Source organism: Carassius carassius, chromosome 9, assembly GCF_963082965.1.
Source record: "Carassius carassius chromosome 9, fCarCar2.1, whole genome shotgun sequence".
Classification (NCBI taxonomy): domain Eukaryota; kingdom Metazoa; phylum Chordata; class Actinopteri; order Cypriniformes; family Cyprinidae; genus Carassius; species Carassius carassius.
Genome location: NC_081763.1, coordinates 31,106,742 through 31,127,980, shown reverse-complemented (window position 1 = coordinate 31,127,980; position 21,239 = coordinate 31,106,742). Strand labels below are relative to the sequence as shown.

General features: G+C 37.6%; 2 protein-coding genes across 3 annotated transcripts in view; both read right to left on the bottom strand.

The window, feature by feature from the left end:
• Positions 1-7,400: 7,400 nt before the first annotated feature.
• On the bottom strand, positions 7,401-8,124 carry LOC132149750 (ecto-ADP-ribosyltransferase 5-like). The gene is given in 2 exon segments (XM_059559154.1): positions 7,401-7,577; positions 7,579-8,124. Coding segments are annotated over 2 exon segments (699 nt in total). The 5' UTR covers positions 8,101-8,124.
• A 6,857-nt stretch (positions 8,125-14,981) lies between these two features.
• The window catches only part of LOC132149598 (ecto-ADP-ribosyltransferase 5-like), a 28,414-nt gene continuing 22,156 nt past the window's right edge, over positions 14,982-21,239 (bottom strand). The window contains exons 1-3 of one of the 2 annotated variants that reach the window (XM_059558982.1): positions 16,299-16,377; positions 16,095-16,210; positions 14,982-16,019 (exon numbers count right to left, since the gene is read on the bottom strand). In XM_059558982.1, the coding sequence (XP_059414965.1) occupies positions 15,270-16,019; positions 16,095-16,145 (801 nt within the window). In that variant the 5' untranslated portion in view covers positions 16,146-16,210; positions 16,299-16,377 and the 3' untranslated portion in view covers positions 14,982-15,269. Of the gene's footprint in view, positions 16,020-16,094; positions 16,211-16,298; positions 16,378-17,300; positions 17,406-21,239 lie in introns of those variants that run through there. The other variant, XM_059558981.1, reaches the window with a different exon arrangement.

Sequence of the window (21,239 nt, the reverse complement as noted above, 5' to 3'; positions counted from 1 at the left end):
TCAGCCAGCGAGTCATCTGATTCTGACCGTGTTAGTACTCAAAGAATCTGATGCCAGGAGAGCATATTAAGTGTTGTTCACTGTATTTGTATTTTTACCGAGCTGAGTGTGCGCGTTTCACAAACCCTCTCCGGCCACGTTACTTGTTTTTACTGACAGCGGCAAAAGCGACGCATTCGCTTTTCACTTGTAAAACTCAAGGGTGTATGGGTATTGTAGTCTCTGCTCTCGGTGGGACGAATTAGGAAGCTTGCATTGTGAAGGGCTCTTTGAAAAGCGGCAGCGCAGGCAAAGGATTAAAACCTCTATTATAACAGATGTCCAAATGAGCGTACCGGTATGCTAAAAGCACGTTCTGGCCGCACGGATAGGTGGCGGTACGCTCAAGACCTATATTTGGAAGTGGAGGTACTGAGTACCGGTGCATACCGGCCCACTTAAAGCACTGGCTGTTCTGTGTAATTATTATCAGGTGAACTTGTGATTGGTGCAATGGAGCATGGGATAGTGTGAGAGTCTGTGTGGTGGACGATGTCTTTTGGTGGTGAATTAATGTAAGTTCATAGACCGGATTCGTGACAATTAAAGTTAGAGATGCAATACAGATTCTAAATTAAACAACTGAAATATAAAGAAAACTATGTTCAAAAGTTGTAGGCTGTACGACCATGTACCACCTTTCTTTATTGCACAAAAGCATAAGTATTTGTGGTTTTAAATATATGTGATTTTTAAAATCAAAACTTGTGAAACTTGCTTATTTGACAATATATTACTCATTCTTATAAGCAATACATTTCTTTATGCCAGGGGTGTAAATTCAGTTCCTGGAGGGCCACAACACTGCAGAGTTTAGATACAACCCTAATTAAATGCACCTTATCCAGCTAATCAAGTCCGTCAGGCTTATTTGAAAACTACATGGTTTGTGTGTTGGAGCAGGGTTGGAACTTAACTCTGAAGGGCCAAGAATGGAGTTTGACAGTGACTGCCTTTACACTTGGCATTAACATGCAATCACTGTGATCAATGGCTTTAAATACATATATCATGAGCATGCTAACAGATGAGATCAAAACAGTGTTGGATGTGGTGGATTAGAGCCTTGCAAGGGCCTCAAATATAGGCCCTAGTCCGACTTTTCCCATTTTCCCCAAATAAAAAAAGCTTCTAATACGGTTTCATCTATTAAAATAGTTCAGTTTTGTATCGAATGGAAAAGTAAATTTGTTTTATAAAGTAAATTTAGAAAAATGTTTGAAGCACTTTGTTTGTTAAAAGTAAAAATATTTTTTTCTATAATAATTTATAAAAAAATATACATATTTTTAAAAAGTCCAGCAGCAGACAATGAATTGATCATGACCTATAAGTTTTAATCAATTTAGCCTAGATGTGTAACCTAGATGTTTGTGCGGAGAGTTGAAGCTGAAGTGTGCTCTGAAGGACATGGAGCCGCCGACGCAATCACTTGCAGCTTTTTCTATCAGTGAAAACTAAATAACAGTCATTTGCACTCACAATGTCAAAAAAAGTTGTGCTTTTATAAAATAAAGAAAACAAATGCTTTCTGCCGTTTGGGGTTTGAACAGGATCCCTTCACAATGATGAACCTAAACTCAGCGATTTTGTCTATAAACTGTATGTGTGTGTGTGTGTGTGTATAGAAAGCTTTAAATTGCTAGCCTACTTTAAAACTAAATAATTCAAATTGAAAAAAGAAACTCTTTGATTATGATATCCTTGCATTTATCTTTAAAGGCAAGTCCAATTAGGAGATGGCGAGTCCTTTTTTCATCACATTAATTGATGGATATCTAAAATAAGGAAAAGCCTAAAACAGGTCTGATTATAATTTGCATTTTATTTGATAATTCCATACAATTAAAAAATACAAAACAAATTATAATGGAATATATAGGCTATGTAAAACTGTTTTTCTGTTCTGAATACCTTAACACGTAAAGGATTTCCAGCAATGCAATTTCTATTATTTGTGAATAATTTATTAGCCTCTTTTTCTGTTTTTACCCAAGTCATAAACTTGTTGCATTCCTGTTTGTAAAATAGGCAACAAATTAATTGTTGTAGGCTAACCCGATCTGATGAAAGTGCTTATAGCACAATTTTCTGCTTCTATTTAGAGTAATATTTATAAGCAGAAATTTAATTTGGCAGGCAAAAGACTGATAAATTCATATATAATGGCATGGCATGGCAGTCCACCCCTGGGAACATGGTGCGTTTACACTTGGCAACATCTGTTGACTTCTTTATCTGGATAACAGAATTAGATCTGTCTTTCCCATGCAATATTTAAATAAACCTCTAGAAAATGGCCTGGTGCAAAGTCAACCTGAAGTGGTGGGTTTTCTTTTGAAAAGCATTTTCAGTCACAGGACATTTTACAAATCAAGATAAGTGTAGGAATCATTAGCACTCCACACACATGCATTCTCCGTCTTTTTTTTCCTGACAGTTCGCAAGAGAGGGGGTGGCGTTTTGGATGTTGTCAACCTGAAAATGCAGAAACAATGGCTGGATACAGGTCATTTAAATTACACTGAGATCAAATCACAATATGTCCTTGGCTATGTTTACACTGACCAGGACATGCTGATCGGATAATATTCCGATCAAAAGTGCATTTACACTTGTCTTTTCAATATAGTATGAGACATCATCTCGATACAGGTCTCATGTTAATGCCAAGTGTAAACACAGCCCTTGACTACCTCTGGACCAGGACACGTTGATCGGATAAACATTCTAATCAGAATGCGTTTACACTTGTCTTTTCAATCTGTAGCCAACATCATGTGGAGAGCATCCAGAAACAGGTCGCATTTTAATGCCAAGTGTAAATGCATCAAAGATACCCCTGCTTTATGTCATGTTTAAGTTAAAGGGATAGTTCACAAAAAAATGAAAATTATTTACCACTAACCGTTTGGTCACCCACATTCTTTAAAATATCATCTTTTGTGTTCAACAGAAGATAGAAATTCATAAATAACAGTAAATAGAAGAATTTCCATTTTTTCAATTTTAAAATCTTTTTACACTGTATTTAAAACTCAGACAGAAACAGAAAATTTATACTTAAAGTTGATCATTTTGACAGTCAACAAACTGATAATTTGCTGAAAAAGACAAATATAAGTTTGAAGAGACACATTATCATTCAGCATATTTCATGGTTTACGATCCTTATGAAAATATGATAAAGTTTTATGTTATTATAACAAGAATTACATAGAGAATAGTGTGTGTTTTAGAGAATGTTTTTTATATAATTACTTCATGTAAATAGAATACAGTTTTTTGTCTACTCAGATTCTCCATACAGCTTACGGAGTTACATGATAAACATGATAAAAGAAGACAAAGCAGAAACATTAGATGATTGCTGACTTTTATGACAGTTCAAAGCGTCATTGCTGATTTCCTTAAAAGCTTGATTTAAGATTCCTTAAAAGCTTTTTTTCAGAATTAATCACATAATCATATATGATAATAGATCTTCATTTTGAAGAAACACAGTGAACACAGAGGTCACTGTGTCACAGAGGTCAGTTAATTCTCAGCACATAGAGACTCTTTCACCTAGATATCACACTATAGAGACTGTGTCTGTTCCCCGAACTAGAAAATACAAAAAACGTCCAAACCAAGTTAAGATTATCAATTTAATTGAGGTTCAACAAATAAAAAACAGAAGCAATATGGATAAACAAATGATAAAGCTTGGCTTATTGAATATCAGATCCCTTTCTACGAAAACACTTTTTGTAAATAATATGATCACTGATCATAATATAGATGTACTCTGTTTGACAGAAACCTGGCTAAAACCTGATGATTACATTATTTTAAATGAGTCCACCCCCCAAGATTACTGTTATAAACATGAGCCACGTCTAAAAGGCAAAGGTGGAGGTGTTGCTTCAATTTATAACAACGTTTTCAGGATTTCTCAGAGGGCAGGCTACAAGTATAACTCGTTTGAAGTAATGGTACTTCATATAACATTATCCAAAGAAACAAATGTTAATGACAAATCCCCCGTTATGTTTGTACTGGCTACTGTATACAGGCCACCAGGGCACCATACAGACTTTATTAAAGAGTTTGGTGATTTTACATCAGAGTTAGTTCTGGCTGCAGATAAAGTTTTAATAGTTGGTGATTTTAATATCCATGTTGATAATGAAAACGATGCATTGGGATCAGCATTTATAGACATTCTGAACTCTATTGGTGTTAGACAACACGTTTCAGGACCTACTCATTGTCGAAATCATACTCTAGATTTAATACTGTCACATGGAATTGATGTTGATGGTGTTGAAATTATTCAGCCAAGTGATGATATCTCAGATCATTATTTAGTTCTTTGCAAAATTCATATAGCCAAAATTGTAAATTCTACTTCTTGTTACAAGTATGGAAGAACCATCACTTCTAACACAAAAGACTGCTTTTTAAGTTATCTTCCTGATGTATCCAAATTCCTTAGCATATCCAAAACCTCAGAACAACTTGATGATGTAACAGAAACTATGGACTCTCTCTTTTCTAGCACTTTAAATAAAGTTGCTCCTTTACGCTTAAGGAAGGTTAAGGAAAACAGTTTGACACCATGGTATAATGAGCATACTCGCACCCTAAAGAGAGCAGCCCGAAAAATGGAGCGCAGCTGGAGGAAAACAAAACTAGAGGTATTTCGTATTGCTTGGCGGGAAAGTAACATATCCTACAGAAAAGCATTAAAAACTGCTACATCCGATTACTTTTCTTCTCTTTTAGAAGAAAACAAACATAACCCCAGGTATTTATTCAATACAGTGGCTAAATTAACGAAAAATAAAGCCTCAACAAGTGTTGACATTTCCCAACACCACAGCAGTAATGACTTTATGAACTACTTTACTTCTAAAATCGATACTATTAGAGATAAAATTGCAACCATTCAGCCGTCAGCTACAGTATCACATCAGACAGTGCACTATAGACCCCCTGAGGAACAGTTCCACTCATTCTCTACCATAGGAGAGGAAGAATTGTATAAACTTGTTAAATCATCTAAACCAACAACATGTATGTTAGACCCTATACCATCTAAGCTCCTAAAAGAGGTGCTTCCAGAAGTCATAGATCCTCTTCTGACTATTATTAATTCCTCATTGTCATTAGGATATGTCCCCAAAACCTTCAAACTGGCTGTTATTAAGCCTCTCATCAAAAAACCACAACTTGACCCCAAAGAACTAGTTAATTATAGACCAATCTCGAATCTCCCTTTTCGGTCCAAGATACTAGAAAAGGTGATATCCACACAATTATATTCCTTCTTAGAGAAAAATGGTATATGTGAGGATTTCCAGTCAGGATTTAGACCGTATCATAGTACTGAGACTGCTCTCCTTAGAGTTACAAATGATCTGCTCTTATCATCTGATCGTGGGTGTATCTCTCTATTAGTTTTATTGGATCTTAGTGCTGCGTTTGACACAATTGACCACAACATTCTTTTGCATAGACTTGAACACTTTGTTGGCATCAGTGGAAGTGCATTAGCATGGTTTAAATCGTACTTATATGACCGCCATCAGTTCGTAGCAGTGAATGAAGATGTATCCTATTGATCACAAGTGCAGTATGGAGTACCTCAAGGCTCAGTACTAGGGCCGCTACTCTTCACGCTTTATATGTTACCCTTGGGAGATATCATCAGGAAACATGGTGTTAGCTTTCACTGTTATGCTGATGATACTCAGCTCTATATTTCTTCGCAGCCCGGTGAAACACACCAATTTGAAAAACTAATGGATTGCATAGTCGATATAAAAAACTGGATGACGACTAATTTCTTACTGCTAAATTCTGAAAAAACAGAGGTGTTAATTATAGGACCTAAAAACTCTGCTTGTAATAAACTAGAACACTGTCTAAGACTTGATGGTTGCTCTGTCAATTCTTCGTCATCAGTTAGGAACCTAGATGTGCTATTTGATCGCAATCTTTCCTTAGAAAGCCACGTTTCTAGCATTTGTAAAACTGCATTTGTCCATCTCAAAAATATATCTAAATTACGGCCTATGCTCTCAATGTCAAATGCAGAAATGTTAATCCATGCATTTATGACCTCAAGGTTAGATTATTGTAATGCTTTATTGGGTGGTTGTTCTGCACGCTTAGTAAACAAACTACAGCTAGTCCAAAATGCAGCAGCAAGAGTTCTTACTAGAACCAGGAAGTATGACCATATTAGCCCGGTCCTGTCAACACTGCACTGGCTCCCTATCAAGCATCGCATAGATTTTAAAATATTGCTTATTGCTTATAAAGCCCTGAATGGTTTAGCACCTCAGTATTTGAATGAGCTCCTTTTACATTATAATCCTCTACGTCCGCTACGTTCTCAAAACTCAGGCAATTTGATAATACCTAGAATATCAAAATCAACTGCAGGCGGCAGATCCTTTTCCTATTTGGCGCCCAAACTCTGGAATAACCTACCTAACATTGTTCGGGAGGCAGACACACTCTTGCAGTTTAAATCTAGATTAAAGACCCATCTCTTTAACCTGGCATACACATAACATACTAATATGCTTTTATTACCCAAATCCGTTAAAGGATTTTTAGGCTGCATTAATTAGGTAAACCGGAACCGGAAACACTTCCCATAACACCCTATGTACTTGCTACATCATTAGAAGAATGGCATCTACGCTAATATTTGTCTGTTTCTCTCTTGTTCCGAGGTCAACGTGGCCACCAGATCCAGTCTGTGTCCAGATCAGAGGGTCACTGCAGTCACCCGGATCCAGTACGTATCCAGACCAGATGCTGGATCAGCACCTAGAAAGGACCTCTACATCCCTGAAAGACAGTAGAGACCAGGACAACTAGAGCCCCAGATACAGATCCCCTGTAAAGACCTTGTCTCAGAGGAGCACCAGGACAAGACCACAGGAAACAGATGATTCTTCTGCACAATCTGACTTTGCTGCAGCCTGGAATTGATCTACTGGTTTCGTCTGGTCAGAGGAGAACTGGCCCCCCAACTGAGCCTGGTTTCTCCCAAGGTTTTTTTCTCCATTCTGTCACCGATGGAGTTTCGGTTTCTTGCCGCTGTCGCCTCTGGCTTGCTTAGTTGGGGACACTTCATCTACAGCGATATCGCTGACTTGATTGCAAATAAATGCACAGACACTATTTAACTGAACAGAGATGACATAACTGAATCCAATGATGAACTGCCTTTAACTATCATTTTTGCATTATTGACACTGTTTTCCTAATGAATGTTGTTCAGTTGCTTTGACGCAATGTATTTTGTTTAAAGCGCTATATAAATAAAGGTGACATTGACATTGACATTGAACAAAGATTTAAAGTTTGGCCCTGTCTAGTTTTACACCAGCACCACAGTTCAGATAACTTACTGTTCCAGTGCTTTTCAGAGTGAACACAGTGTCACACCAGGCTCCTTTCTGCCCTTTCGTCTTGACAGCAGTGACTTTAAACATCTCATATGGAGGAATCAACACCTCTTTCTGTTTAGGATACCTTAGAGTATTTTATCACAGAAACACCTTTACAAGTCTTAATTTTAAAACAAGATCTAGGTCTGAAACGCCTTGCTACTGCTTTATCAAAAGAGGAGGATGTAAATGAGCCGAAACGAATCTGTTTGTTCACAACATTCTTAGCAAATTCAACTCTAGTACCATGATACGTTAAATAGCATTTAGTTTGTGTTTTCTTCAGAATCTGTGTTGCATCTGTTAACAAAAAGTGAAGTGAATACCATGAGAATGTACCGTCTTTGTACTTTTGTTTCTCACTATGGACAGCGTTGTTAAACTTTCGATATACAACAGAATTATGGTTAGTGTACACATAAATTGCTACTGAATGACTCAGATTCAAATTATCCTCTGGATTCTTGGCTTTATATTCACCATCATTCCAAGTGTATTTAAATTCATCAGAGTTTCTGATTTCCATCTGCAGAAATTTAGTTTTCACTAAGTTTGCCATTTTCTCTTTGCAGCCGTCATATTGATCATCAACAGAATTTGGTGCCATATCCAATGTATAAATCTCTCTTGCGGCAGCAACTATGTGATCCTACAGCAACAGGATTCATAATGATCAGTCACCGGTATTCATGTCTGTAATATTCATATTAGAACACAAGCTTACCTGTCCTAGAGCAGCTAAAATGAGAAGAGCTTCAATGATCAGCAGCATCTTGATTCAGTCGAATCCCTCAGATGATCTAATAGATCTAGTGAAGATCAGATGCTGAAAACAACCTATAAACAAACACTATGCATTGACTTTTACTTTAAGCCCAAACTTACCTGAGATACTGTTTTCTCTATCTGTCAGATTCTGTTTTCAGTATTTTTCTGGAGTTCAGGAGCAACAATGAGATTAGAAGATCAGAAACGTCACAGTCAGATGACTCTTCAACACACGAGATGGGAAAGTGGCTGTTTTATACCACTGATAATGTGTGCATGAGTTGTGGGATATAACAGCTGAAGTGTGTTAAACAAATTGTTGAGCTCATCACAAAGGTCTATGTGTGAATGTCTATGTGTGGTTTCACGCTGGACAAACTCTGGGCTTGTGGTTAGATGTGCAACAAGACTTTACACGCCTGTGGCTTTTACTCCAGATCAGTTGTACTTTGGGGCATTATGACTCTATAAATGATTAAATTAAATTAATGAGATTCAGTTTAGTTTGAATCATAATTTCTTGATCTGGTTTAAATAAAAAAATAAAAAATTACATTTATGCATTTGGCAGACGCTTTCATCCAAAGCGACTTACAGTGAATTCAGGCTATCAATTTTTACCTATCATGTGTTCCAGGGGAATCAAACCCCCAACCTTGCGCTTGACAGCACAATGCTCTACCATTTGAGCTACAGGGACACTAGAGAGAAGTTTCACCAGTTTTCATTTAAAAATGACAATTTTCTCATTTTCTGTTCATTTTATAACTGTTCCCCAAAGTGTAATACATTTTTAGGCCCTTCTGATATCAATGCTTAACATCTCACTTCTTCTTATTTAATCAACTTATTTTACTGAACTTTGATTACAATTGTTATTTTGTTGAAATTACCTTTTTATTTTGCTAATAATGTGTGTGCGTGTGTTCTGAGCTGAAGTGTTATCTTTTAGCTGAACTGAACTGTTGAGCTCATCATAATACACCACTTGTGAAGGTCTGTGTGGGGTTTGAGTTCCTGCCTAGAGATGTAAAAACAACCTTGTTAGTAGTTGCAGTTGTAATTTCAGCAGTTTTGGCTCTATTAATATAAAACGGTGACAGATGTGAGACGTGCCGATCCATATGCAAGCTTTTATTCTTTGACATGGTCTAAGCACAGATAGGGTAGAAACAGTAGTAAACCGATATGGTATGGGCAAGACACAGATAATCCAAGGGCAAGCAAGGGTCTCAGATCAGCCAACAATATCCAGAGGGTTAGACAGAAATAGATAATGGGCAAACAGAGTCCAAACGTCAAGACAGCGTTGTAATCCAAAAACATATGCAAAATAAAAAAAAAACACTGGAAGAGTGAGAAATGCAGAACAATATTTGACAGTTTGTGAGAGGAAGTCCAAAGCTTATAAAGCGTGTTTGATGATAGCACTGTGTGTGTGTGTGTGTGTGTGATTTGTTTCAGGTGCATGGTGTGATTGTTATCAGGTGAATTTGTTATTGTTGCAATGGAGCATGGGAAATGTAGTCCAGGGATAATGTGAGAGTCTGTGTGGTGGATGATGACTTCTGGCGGTTAATTAATGGAAGTTCATAGACCAGATTTGTGACAATTAAAGTTGCAGATGCAATACAGAGTATGAATTAAACAAGGGAAATATAAAGAAAACTATGTTTGTTCAAAAGTTATAGGCTTTACGACCACAAATCCACCTTTCTTTATTAAACAAATGCAAAAGTATTTGTGGTTTTAAATATATGTTAATTGCTAAATCAAAACTTGTGAATCTTGCTTATTTGACTACATATAACTCATTCTTGTGATATAAAACAGTTTAATGTTGTTATAGGTAATGTGTCTTTAATCCATTAGGTGGTGACCTAGTGTTTTCTAAGAGTGGAGTTGCAGACACTAAGAAGAACTCGAGTCTACCAGTTCCTAAGACTAGTCACATTGTGCTTGCATGTACAGTCAAAAGTTCGATGTTAATAAAGCTCAGACTTTATGGAAACTAAGTTGCTTTATTGAAACTTCACATGGTGTCAGAAGTGGAGCACTGTTAACACCATGGCAAAGTTTCAGCCCTGTTTCAGTTTTGATTTCGGTCACCCCGAACGATGGCCAGAATGGTGTCAGAGATTTCATCGCTACAGGATAGCCACTAAACTTGACAAAGAAGAGGCTGAAGTACAGGTCTGTAAACTGCTTTATTCTCTGGGAAAAGAAGCTGAACAAGTGTATCAGACATTTACGTTCGGGGAAGAAGAACGAGAGGACTATGAAACTGTGATCAGAAAGCTCGATGACTACTTTGTACCAAAAGTTAATGTTATTCACGAGCGTGCACGTTTTCACACGAGGGTTCAAAAGCCAGATGAAATGGCCGAAGAATATATTCGTAGCCTCCACGAGCTAGCAAACACATGTGACTTTGGTGCTGCTAAAGAGGAGAATATTTGCGACAGGCTCGTAATCGGGATTCAGGACAGAAAGCTGTCAGAGTAGCTCCAATTAATACCCGAATTAACACTCAGAAATGCCACAGAGCTTGTGAGGCAGTCTGAACAGGTCCGTGGACACATTAATGAACAGAATGCCAGCGTCAGTGCTCAAATCAGCGAGGTGGCCGGTGCCAGGAAAAATTCCACCAAAATGAAAGAGGTAGACAGCACCGTGGATCGAAATGGAACCAGACTGAGCATGTTTCTGACTGGAGATGTAAAAGATGTGGCAGAAATCATGGGAAAGGTGAAATGTGTCCAGCAAAAGGTGCTGAGTGTCGGAAATGCAGGAAAAAGGGTCATTTCGCTGCAGTTTGTAGAACCCGAGAAGTCCATGATGTCAGCAAACCACAAGAGGGCAGCAGTGTAACACATTTCCTGGGTGAGTTAACTCACATTGATGACAAAAGTGGAGCTTGGATTGTCACACTCCCAATTCAGGGCACAGACATAGATTTTAAAATTGACACAGGCGCTGACATAAGCGTCATTTCTGAGAAAAGCTTCTCAGTTTTGAAGTACAAGCCAAAACTTAACAAAGTCAATGTGAAACTTGAGAGCCCAGGAGGTACATTGCAATGCAAAGGTCAGTTCAGGGCGAAGACTACCTTTAAAGATGAGCAGTATATTTTTGAAGCATTTGTGGTGACTGGCCCCTATGTAAACAATCTCCTTGGTCGTGATGCAGCAAGTGAAATGGTTTTAGTTAAGAGGCTAGAAGAGCTTCAACCCATTTATTTTTCTGAACTGGGACTAGTGAAGACAAAACCCATTAAAATCTGCCTGAGGGAGGATGCTGTACCATACAGTGTGCACACTGCAAGACGGGTGTCCGTGCCCTTGCTTCCAAAATTCAAGGCGGAGCTAGAGAGAATGGTACAATGTGGTGTTATTGAGGAGATCACTGAGCGTACAGAGTGGTGTGCCCCTATGGTGGCCGTTCCAAAGAAGACAGGGCAAATAAGAATTTGTGTCGATCTGAAACAATTAAATAAAGCTGTAAAAAGAGAGAAATTTGTGCTACCAACAATTGATGACATCCTTCCTAGGCTAGCACACGCCAAAGTCTTCTCACTTCTCGATGCAGCTAGTGGCTTCTGGCAGCTTTCTCTGGATGTGGACTGTGCTAAACTGACAACATTCATTACACCTTTTGGAAGATATTTTTTCCGCAGGCTACCGTTTGGGATCACCAGCGCGCCCGAAATCTTTCAACGGGAAATGTCAATCATCCTCAAAGACATGGAAGGAGTTGCAGTTTTTATGGACGATATTTTAGTATTTAGCAACACTCCAGAGGAACACGAGCAGCGACTGCAGAGGGCTCTGGAAGTCATTGTCCAGGCTGGTCTCAAGCTGAACACGGAAAAATGCCTGTTACGTCAGAGCCAACTCCGGTACTTGGGACATGTCATAGACAAGTAGGGCATCCGCCCAGACACAGCCAAAATTGAAGCTATCACTCACCTTGAAAAGCCAAAGAACGTTTCAGAGCTACGGAGAATGCTAGGAATGATTCATTACCTGGGAAGGTATGTTCCTCATCTCTCAGAGCATATTCGACCTCTCAATGAGCTGTTGAAACGAGATGTAGTTTGGTACTGGGGTGCTGTACAAGATGAGGCCTTTGAAAATGTGAAACGCCTAATCACAAAAGCTCCTGTGCTAGCATTCTACGATGTCACAAAGCCCACAGTCGTCAGCGCAGATGCGAGCAGCTACGGTCTGGGGGGCGTTTTGCTGCAGGACCATGATGGAAATCTGGAACCAGTGGCTTACTGTTCCAGGGTGCTGACTGATGCTTAAAAAAGGTACGCCCAGATCGAAAAAGAGTGCCTGGCGGCCGTGTGGTCCTGTGAAAAATTCTCACGGTTTTTGTATGGATTGGAAAGTTTCATCCTGCAAACCGACCATAAGCCACTGATTCCTCTGATCAATGCAAAGGATCTTGATTCAGTTCCCCTGAGATGTCAAAGGCTGTTGCTGCGGATGATGCGTTATAATCCTGTCGCACAATATGTACCTGGCAAAAAACTGGTGGTCGCTGATACGCTTTCACAACACCCTCAGCCAACCATTTCGTCAGTGGTTTCTGAATTAGTGTAAGAAGTGGAAGCCTATGAGAATGCAGTCAGTGGTGCATGGCCAATTTCTCCCACAAAACTGGAATCTATGAAATGAGAGACGGAGATGGATTTTGAGCTACAAAAGGTGAGGCAGTATGTGACTGATGGCTGGCCCAGGTATGCAGCTAATGTCCCTCAAGTCTTGAAGTCATACTACAGTGCACGTCATCACTTGTCAATTTTCCAGGACCTTGTGCTTTATGATGACAGGATCATAATCCCCCAAAATATGAGGTCTGACATACTGCAAAGATTGCACAGCGGTCACCAAGGCATTGTGAAATGTAGAGAGAGAGCCAGATGTAGTGTGTGGTGGCCAGGCTTAAGTCAGGAAATCCAGCATTTAGTTAACAGCTGCAAGGACTGTCTAGAATCAAGACCTACCCAAAGGAAGTAGCCACTTTTAACCACTCCACTGTCAGACCGTCCATGGGAGAGAATTGGTGCTGATATCTGCGAAGTAAATAAGCAACATTACTTGGTAGTCGTGGACTATTTTTCAAGATATATTGAGATTGCTCACCTTCAAAACTTGTCAGGTGAAACAACAAGTCCTTGCTTGAAGAATATGTTTGCACGATGGGGCTGTCCCAACGTTCTCTTTACTGACAATGGCCCACAGTTTTGTGGAAGTGATTTCAAAGACTTTGCTAGAGACTATGATTTTCAGCACATTACTTCAAGCCCTTATTATGCACAGTCAAATGGAGAAGCTGAAAGGGCAGTGCAAACAGCTAAAAGGATTCTGAAACAGTCTGATCTATTCATCGCATTGATGAGCTACAGATCCACACCCCTTCAAGCTACAGGCGTAAGTCCAGCACAGCTGATGATGGGAAGACAAATAAGAACTACAGTTTCCACATTGGAGTAACAGCTGCGACCTGAATGGCCCGATCTGTGTCGAGTGAGAAAGTCTGATCAAAAGGCAAAAAGGACCTACAGGAAATATTACAACAAAAGAAACAGTGTTAGAACATTACCCGAGATTCCACCTGGAACTCCTGTTGCAGTCAAGCTGGATGCTGAAAGAGGTTGGATAAGATCCGGGACTATTCTCAGAAAGTGTGAATCACCACGGTCTTACCTCATCCAATCTGAAACTGGAGTACTCCGACGAAATCGACGACACCTGATGGCTACAGTCAGTGACACTGAACCAGCATCTAATTCAGTTCAACCAACTCAAAATAAAGTTCATGGTCAGGATCAACTTGCAACTAAGCCCGATAACGTCCCAGACAGTTCAGTGGAATATGAACAACCAGGAACTGATCTACCTGAGTCTGATTCCAGTCTCACTACAATCAGTTCACCTAAAAGGGTGCAAACAAGGTCTGGACGAATTGTCACAACTCCTGAGAGATACAAGGACTTTCCAAGATAAAAGGAAGACATTCATGAAAAAAAAGTAAAACAAATGTTGTTTTCTGACTACAGTAATTTCACAGTTAATTTTAGTAAATTTATAAAAAAACAACTATATACACATTCATTTTTGATCGTAAATGTATGAATGATACTTCATTCTAAACTGTAAAGGGGCTAGTTTAAATTGTGTGCATTCACAATATAAACAAAACGTTGTGCTTTTATAAAATAAAGAAAACAAATGCTATCTGGGGTTTGAACAGGATTGCTTCACAATTATGAACGTCAGGATTGCTCCACAATCAGACCTGATTTATATATATATATATATATATATAATTCATTCATATATATTAATTCGATTAATTTTGGGGGAGAACTACCACTTTAAATGTCAGAACTCATGTATACACTTTGACCAGTGGGTGGTGCTGTAACCAAACACAAACTTTAAAGTTGTACCAGGTTTCTTTTTTTTTTTCACAGTCAGCAGTAAAATAAAAAAAAAAACTGTTGATAAGCGTGACCGCAAAGTTTACACTGTATTAACTTGAAGCTGCAGAATTTGCAAACCCCATATAAATGAACAGAAAATTAAACAGCTTATATTTAATACTTAATATTAAGGTTGATCATTTTGTGGATCATTTTGTCAAAAAAGACAAATATAAGTTTAAAAGAGACACATTATCATTCAACATATATCATTGTTTAGGATCTTTATAAAAATAAAGTTTTATGTTTTTATTACAAGAATTACATAGATAATGCATAGTCAGTTGCATAGAGAGTGTGTTGTAGATAATCTTTTTATATAATTACTTCATGTAAATAGAATACAGTTTTTTTGCCTGCTCAGATTCCCCATACAGCTTACAGAGTTTATCAAAAGAAGACAAAGTAGAAACATTAGATTATTGCTAAGTTTTATGACAGTTCAATCAAATAATAATCAAATAATCAAATATAATAGTAGATCTTCACTTTGAAGAAACAAGGTGAACAAAGATTTAAAGTTTGGCCCTGTCTTTAACTAGTTTTACACCAGCACCACAGTTCAGATAACTTACTGTTCCAGTGCTTTTCAGAGTGAACACAGTGTCACACCAGGCTCCTTTCTGCCCTTTCGTCTTGACAGCAGTGACTTTAAACTTCTCATTAGGAGGAATCAACACCTCTTTCTGTTTAGGATACTTAAAGTATTTTATCACAGAAACACCTTTACACGTTTCAATTTCAAAACAAGATCTAGGTCTGAAACGCTTTGCTACTGCTTTATCAAAAGAGGAGGATGTAAATGAGCCGAAACGAATCTCTTTGTTTACAACATCATTAGCAAATTTAACTCTAGTACCACGATACGTTAAATAGCATTTAGGTTGTGTTTTCTTCAGAATCTGTGTTGCATCTGTTAACAAAAAGTAAAGTGAATACCATGAGAATTTCATGTCTTTGTACTTTTGTTTCTCACTATGGACAGCGTTGTTGAACTTTCGATATACAACAACATTTTTGCTAGTGTACACAAAAATGGCAACGGAATGAATCTGTTTCAAATTATTCTCTGGATCCTTGGCTTTGTATTCACCATCAAGCCAAGTGTTTTTAAATGCAGTAGATTTTTTGATTTCCTTCCGCAGAAGTTTTGTTGTCACCAAGTATCCAATTTTCTCTCTGCAGCCGTTATATTGATCATCAACAGAATTTGGTGCCATATCCAATGTATAAATCTTTCTTGTGGCAGCAGTTGCTCTATGATCCTGTAGCAACAGGAATCATAATGATCAATCATCAGTATTCATGTCTGTAATATTCATACTAGAACACAATCTTACCTGTCCTAGAGCAGCTAAAATGAGAAGAATAGCTTCAATGATCAGCAGCATCTTGATTCAGTCGAATCCCTCAGATGATCTAGTAGATCTAGTGAAGATCAGATGCTGAAAACAACCTATAAACAAACACTATGCAATTAAACCTGGCTGTGACATTCACTGATGGAAGCATCACATTGACTTTTACTTTAAGCCCAAACCTACCTGAGAATACTGTTGTCTCTTTCTGTCAGATTCTGTTTTCAGTATTTTTCTGGAGTTCAGGAGCAACAATAAGATTAGACCCTAAAGGGTTATTGTGGTGAAAAAAGCTCAAGAGTGAGTGGAAAAAATTTGGCCTGGGAGAATTATTTTTTATTTGTTTGTTTTGGATTTTTTGCATTATCTCACAAAACTTTGCGTTCCTTTGCAAAAACGTGCATTCTCTCACAGAAGTTTTGCGTTGTCTTGCAAAGGTATTTGCGTTCCTTCATAAAACATTTGCATTCCCTCGTAAAACGTTTGAGTTCTCTCACAAATCATTTGCATTCTTCTGTTTATTTTACATATTGTAGTGGTTCATACAGCTCCATAAGTTCACAATGGAGTGGTTCATAGAGTTTTGTTTTGAACTTGGACAAAAATAGTCATTGCATGCTTATTAAGGCACAATTTTGGGAGATTCTAAAACTCTTAATATAAAACACTGGATGAGTAAATTCAGTACACGTTATTAATAAAGCATACAGACAAGCAGAATAGCCCAGAATATGAATGTAACCCGGTAAATTGCCCTTTAAGCATATCCCTCATAAAAAGAAAATGCTTAATGGACTAAGACAGTGGTATAAGGCAGATTTGGGTAAACAGTTTATTCATAAATTATACATGCAAGCAGGTAAGCCCAGAAGAACAGAATAGTTTTATTTTAAACTTGGACTCAAGTTCATTTATTTAACCATTTAAAACCGATATGCTATAGAAAATGCATAATTGAGGCTAAGACATTAAAGACTAAATCCAAAATATGGTACAGAGTTTATTCATAAAATATGGGCTAGCCAATTATGCACAGAAAAGCAGAATAGCTATATACAAGCCATAGCCTAATATAAAGTAAACTAAATGTTACATTTAGTAAAACATGACACATTATACAGAAAGCAATCATAAAGATCAATCATCAGTATTCATGTCTGTAATATTCATACTAGAACACAAGCTTACCTGTCCTAGAGCAGCTAAAATGAGAAGAAGAGCTTCAATGATCAGCAGCATCTTGATTCAGTCGAATCCCTCAGATTCTCTAGTAGATCTAGTGAAGATCAGATGCTGAAAGAAAACCAGAGACACAGGGCTTAACAAATACTTAATTTTTATATCACTTCAGTAAGAACATGCAAATAGATTTGTCAAATGAATTGTACTTTACCCTCCAAACTTACCTGAAAATACTGTTTTGTCAGCTTCTGAGTTTTCTTTCTTCTATTTTTCAGGAGCTCAAGAGCAACGAAGATAACATCAGAAAAGTCATTCACTCTCAACCAGACAACAACCACTCTTCAAACAAATGGATGTCGAATCTGAAGATGCTTCCTATATTACTAATAATGTGTGAATGTTTTCTGAAATATGACAGCTGAAGTGTGATCTTATTGCATTCAGTTCAGCTAAACTGTTGAGCTCATCTAGTGCAACACAAGCAAATTTGACTCTTTGAAAATTATCATACATTATCAGAATTAAGCAAAAGGAATAAAAAATTACACTATTCCCAGCCCCAGCCTCCGTCTCTTCTGCCCTGTTAATTCCTGTATCATCTCATGTGGAGTATGTATATTTTTTAAAGTATGTATTATTAAAATACAGTGCATGACATTGTCTTGCCACATTTAATTACTTTTTGAGCAGGCTTTATATACTTTCTATTGAAAATAGGAAATTCCAATACTGTCTTAAACACTGACCCACTGTCCAGTAGAGCTCAGCTCCAACCCTAACCAAACACACCAGAACCAGCCAATCAAGCTCTTCAGGATTTCTTGAAAATCACAGACAGGTGTTTCATTCATAGCCAACTGTGGCCCTGTAGTTCATAGAGTCATTGTTTCCCAAAATTACAGTTCCTATGAACATTTGCACATAGCGTTGCAAAATTTTGTGGTTGAAACAACACCTCTTGACTGTGGATTAAAGCATCTTGTTTTTTAGGCCCTTTACTTCTGATATCAATGCTTAATAACTTATTTTACTGAAATTTGATATATTACAGTTGTTTTTTGTTGAAATTGCCTTTTTATTTTGCTAATAATGTGTGTGCGTGTGTTCTGAGCTGAAGTGTTATCTTTTAGCTGAACTGAACTGTTGAGCTCATCATAATACACCACTTGTGAAGGTCTGTGTGGGGTTTGAGTTCCTGCCTAGAGATGTAAAAACAACCTTGTTAGTAGTTGCAGTTGTAATTTCAGCAGTTTTGGCTCTATTAATATAACACGGTGACAGATGTGAGACGTGCCGATCCATATGCAAGCTTTTATTCTTTGACATGGTCTAAATATAGGGTAGAAACAGTAGTAAACAGATATGGTATGGGCAAGACACAAATAATCCAAGGGCAAGCAAAGATCTCAGATCAGCTAACAATATCCAGAGGGCTAGACAGAAAGAGATAATCCAGGCACAGATAACAGTCCATGCAGGGGCAAACAGTCCATGCAGCAAGACGGCAGAGCACCGGCGGCGCCAGGGGGGGTCCTGGGGGGTCTCAAGACCCTGCCAAAAAACGCCTTGACCCCCCATTTGACCCCCCACCCTCTTCCTGATTAAAAATATATATATATCCGGGATAAATATAAAAAAAAAATGTTTCTCTTCAAACTACGCAGAACAATAATAAATAATAATTATTTCGACATTTATTCGTACACTGAACGAGAACCGTTTCTGTCAGACGCGTCCGATTCGAGAACCGAGGAGCTGATGATACTGCGCATGTGTGTTTCAGCATGAAGCAGATTGACACACAAAGCGTCTGAACCGAACTGATTCTTTTGGTGATTGATTCTGAACTGATTCTGTGCTAATGTTATAAGCGCGGGTAAACCAAAGGCTTGAATGAAGGGCAGTCATCGCAAAGACATTACATCGAGCGCAAAAGAACCGGTGAACCGTTTTTTTTTCAACTGGTTTTATTTGAACTGTCTGAAAGAAACGGTTCACTTGAGCACCTGCTCCTTTGCCCCTTAAGTGCCCCTTTGTCAAAGCAAAATTTCCTCGAATTTTCTTTGTAATAACATTCCCTTTTGTGAATGCCTGTCCACGCCCAATCATAATATTAGTACAATTTATTAATAATAATTTAGCCGTAAATAAAATGACCAACATGATGACCTTTCACCGTACGCGCATTTTTTAATTGCTAAAGCATATTTTCAACACCGCGGCAGTTGGTAAGTGGTGTTTCATTCTCAGCGAAGTTATTTTGATGTTTATTTACGTATTATTATTTTACAAGAACGATGTGATGTGAGAACATGCAGATATGTTGTTTATATTGCTGTGTGTAGCCTGTAGTGTAGAAGTAACACTAGCGTGCTGTTTGAGGGAGAAAAGTTTCACAGGCATCAGGGTCTGGTCTTTTTTATTTTATTTGACTAAGCTATTGTTATATTACAGTACTTATTTATTTTTTAACACATAGAGTGCCTTAAGAATAATTATCACATAACTAGAAAGGCTTATTCAGATTTTCTCATTCTCTGAATTATCATTATAAAAATAAAAAACAATTCTGAAATGAATTATAATATAATTAAATTTTAAATGTGACGCACATTTTTTTTTTTTCTACAATAGCAACAGTGTTTACAATAGCAAGACCACTTTAGCCTGTAAACTCAATGATATCTCTCTGGAAATAAATGTAAAAATATCAATGTCAATAAAAAATGCATATTATACCTGACATCAAAGTGCAGTGTGAAGGATATGAATAACAAATGTAGCCTGTCATTTGTTTACATTGCAAAGGTGTTCAATTTTAGACAACAACAACTACAACAGTAAGTTAATCACTATATTCCAGTGTGTCAGTTTTTTTTATGTTTTGTATCAATATTTAAGGTGGACTTATTAATTAGGTGCAAGAGTAGTAGTGATGGTTAAAATAATAGATTAATGCTGAAATAGTAAATTGAGCCTTGTTCCTAGATGGACAGAGAGTGGAAAGTAATCTTACATTTATTTATTTGATATGGACATAACAACAGCATTGGACAAACCACATACATTGTTTTTTTTGTGTTATAGCAAAACTGCAACATTTGTCCATAGGAGGCTACACATTTCACAAAACACAACACAATACAGTATACAAAACACAATGCAAAATAGTACACAATACAATATTTAAGAGGGCGAACAATACACATCATCAATATATATTTCATATATTTCATAGCATTACCATGTGTGCAGCTTTGACTTGACTTCAGCCATTGTTTCAGACCTCTGTTAAAGCTAATCATGTCTGTCTGCAATTTTAGGTTAGTGGGCAGAGAGTTCCATAGTCTCGATCCATTAAAAGAGAAACTAGACTGACCAAAAGATTTTGTAAATCTTGGAAGAACACAGTCTCCACTAACTGAGGCTCTGGTGGAGGGTCTAAGTGAGCCCTGACGCCTAATGATGAGAGCAGAAAACAGCGGCGACACATGACTGTTCAAACATTTAAAAAACAATTTCAGAGTACTAAAATGTATAAAGTTTTCAAAAGTAAAAAGATTATGTCTATGAATAATGTCACAGTGATGCGATCTCATAGGGTTTTCTGGCAAATACCTTGACTGCCTGCTTGTATACTGAAACAGCCGGCTTGAGTGTGGACGGGGAGGTTTGTGACCAGGATGTGATGCACTGAAGTTTGTTCAGTGAGAAAATCATTGCATGCATGTATAACAGGGCGGCCTGATGAGACAGATCCCTCCTGATAAAACGTAAAGAATTCAAGTTGGATTTGACCTTTTTATAAACATTTTTGACTTGACTTTGAAATTTAAGGTTGTTGTCAAGAATAATTCCAAGATATTTGGTCTCTTTTACTTCTTGAATAATTTCATTGTTTATGCTTACTTCAAAGGTGCTATCAGAAGGTCTTGTTTTAATTGA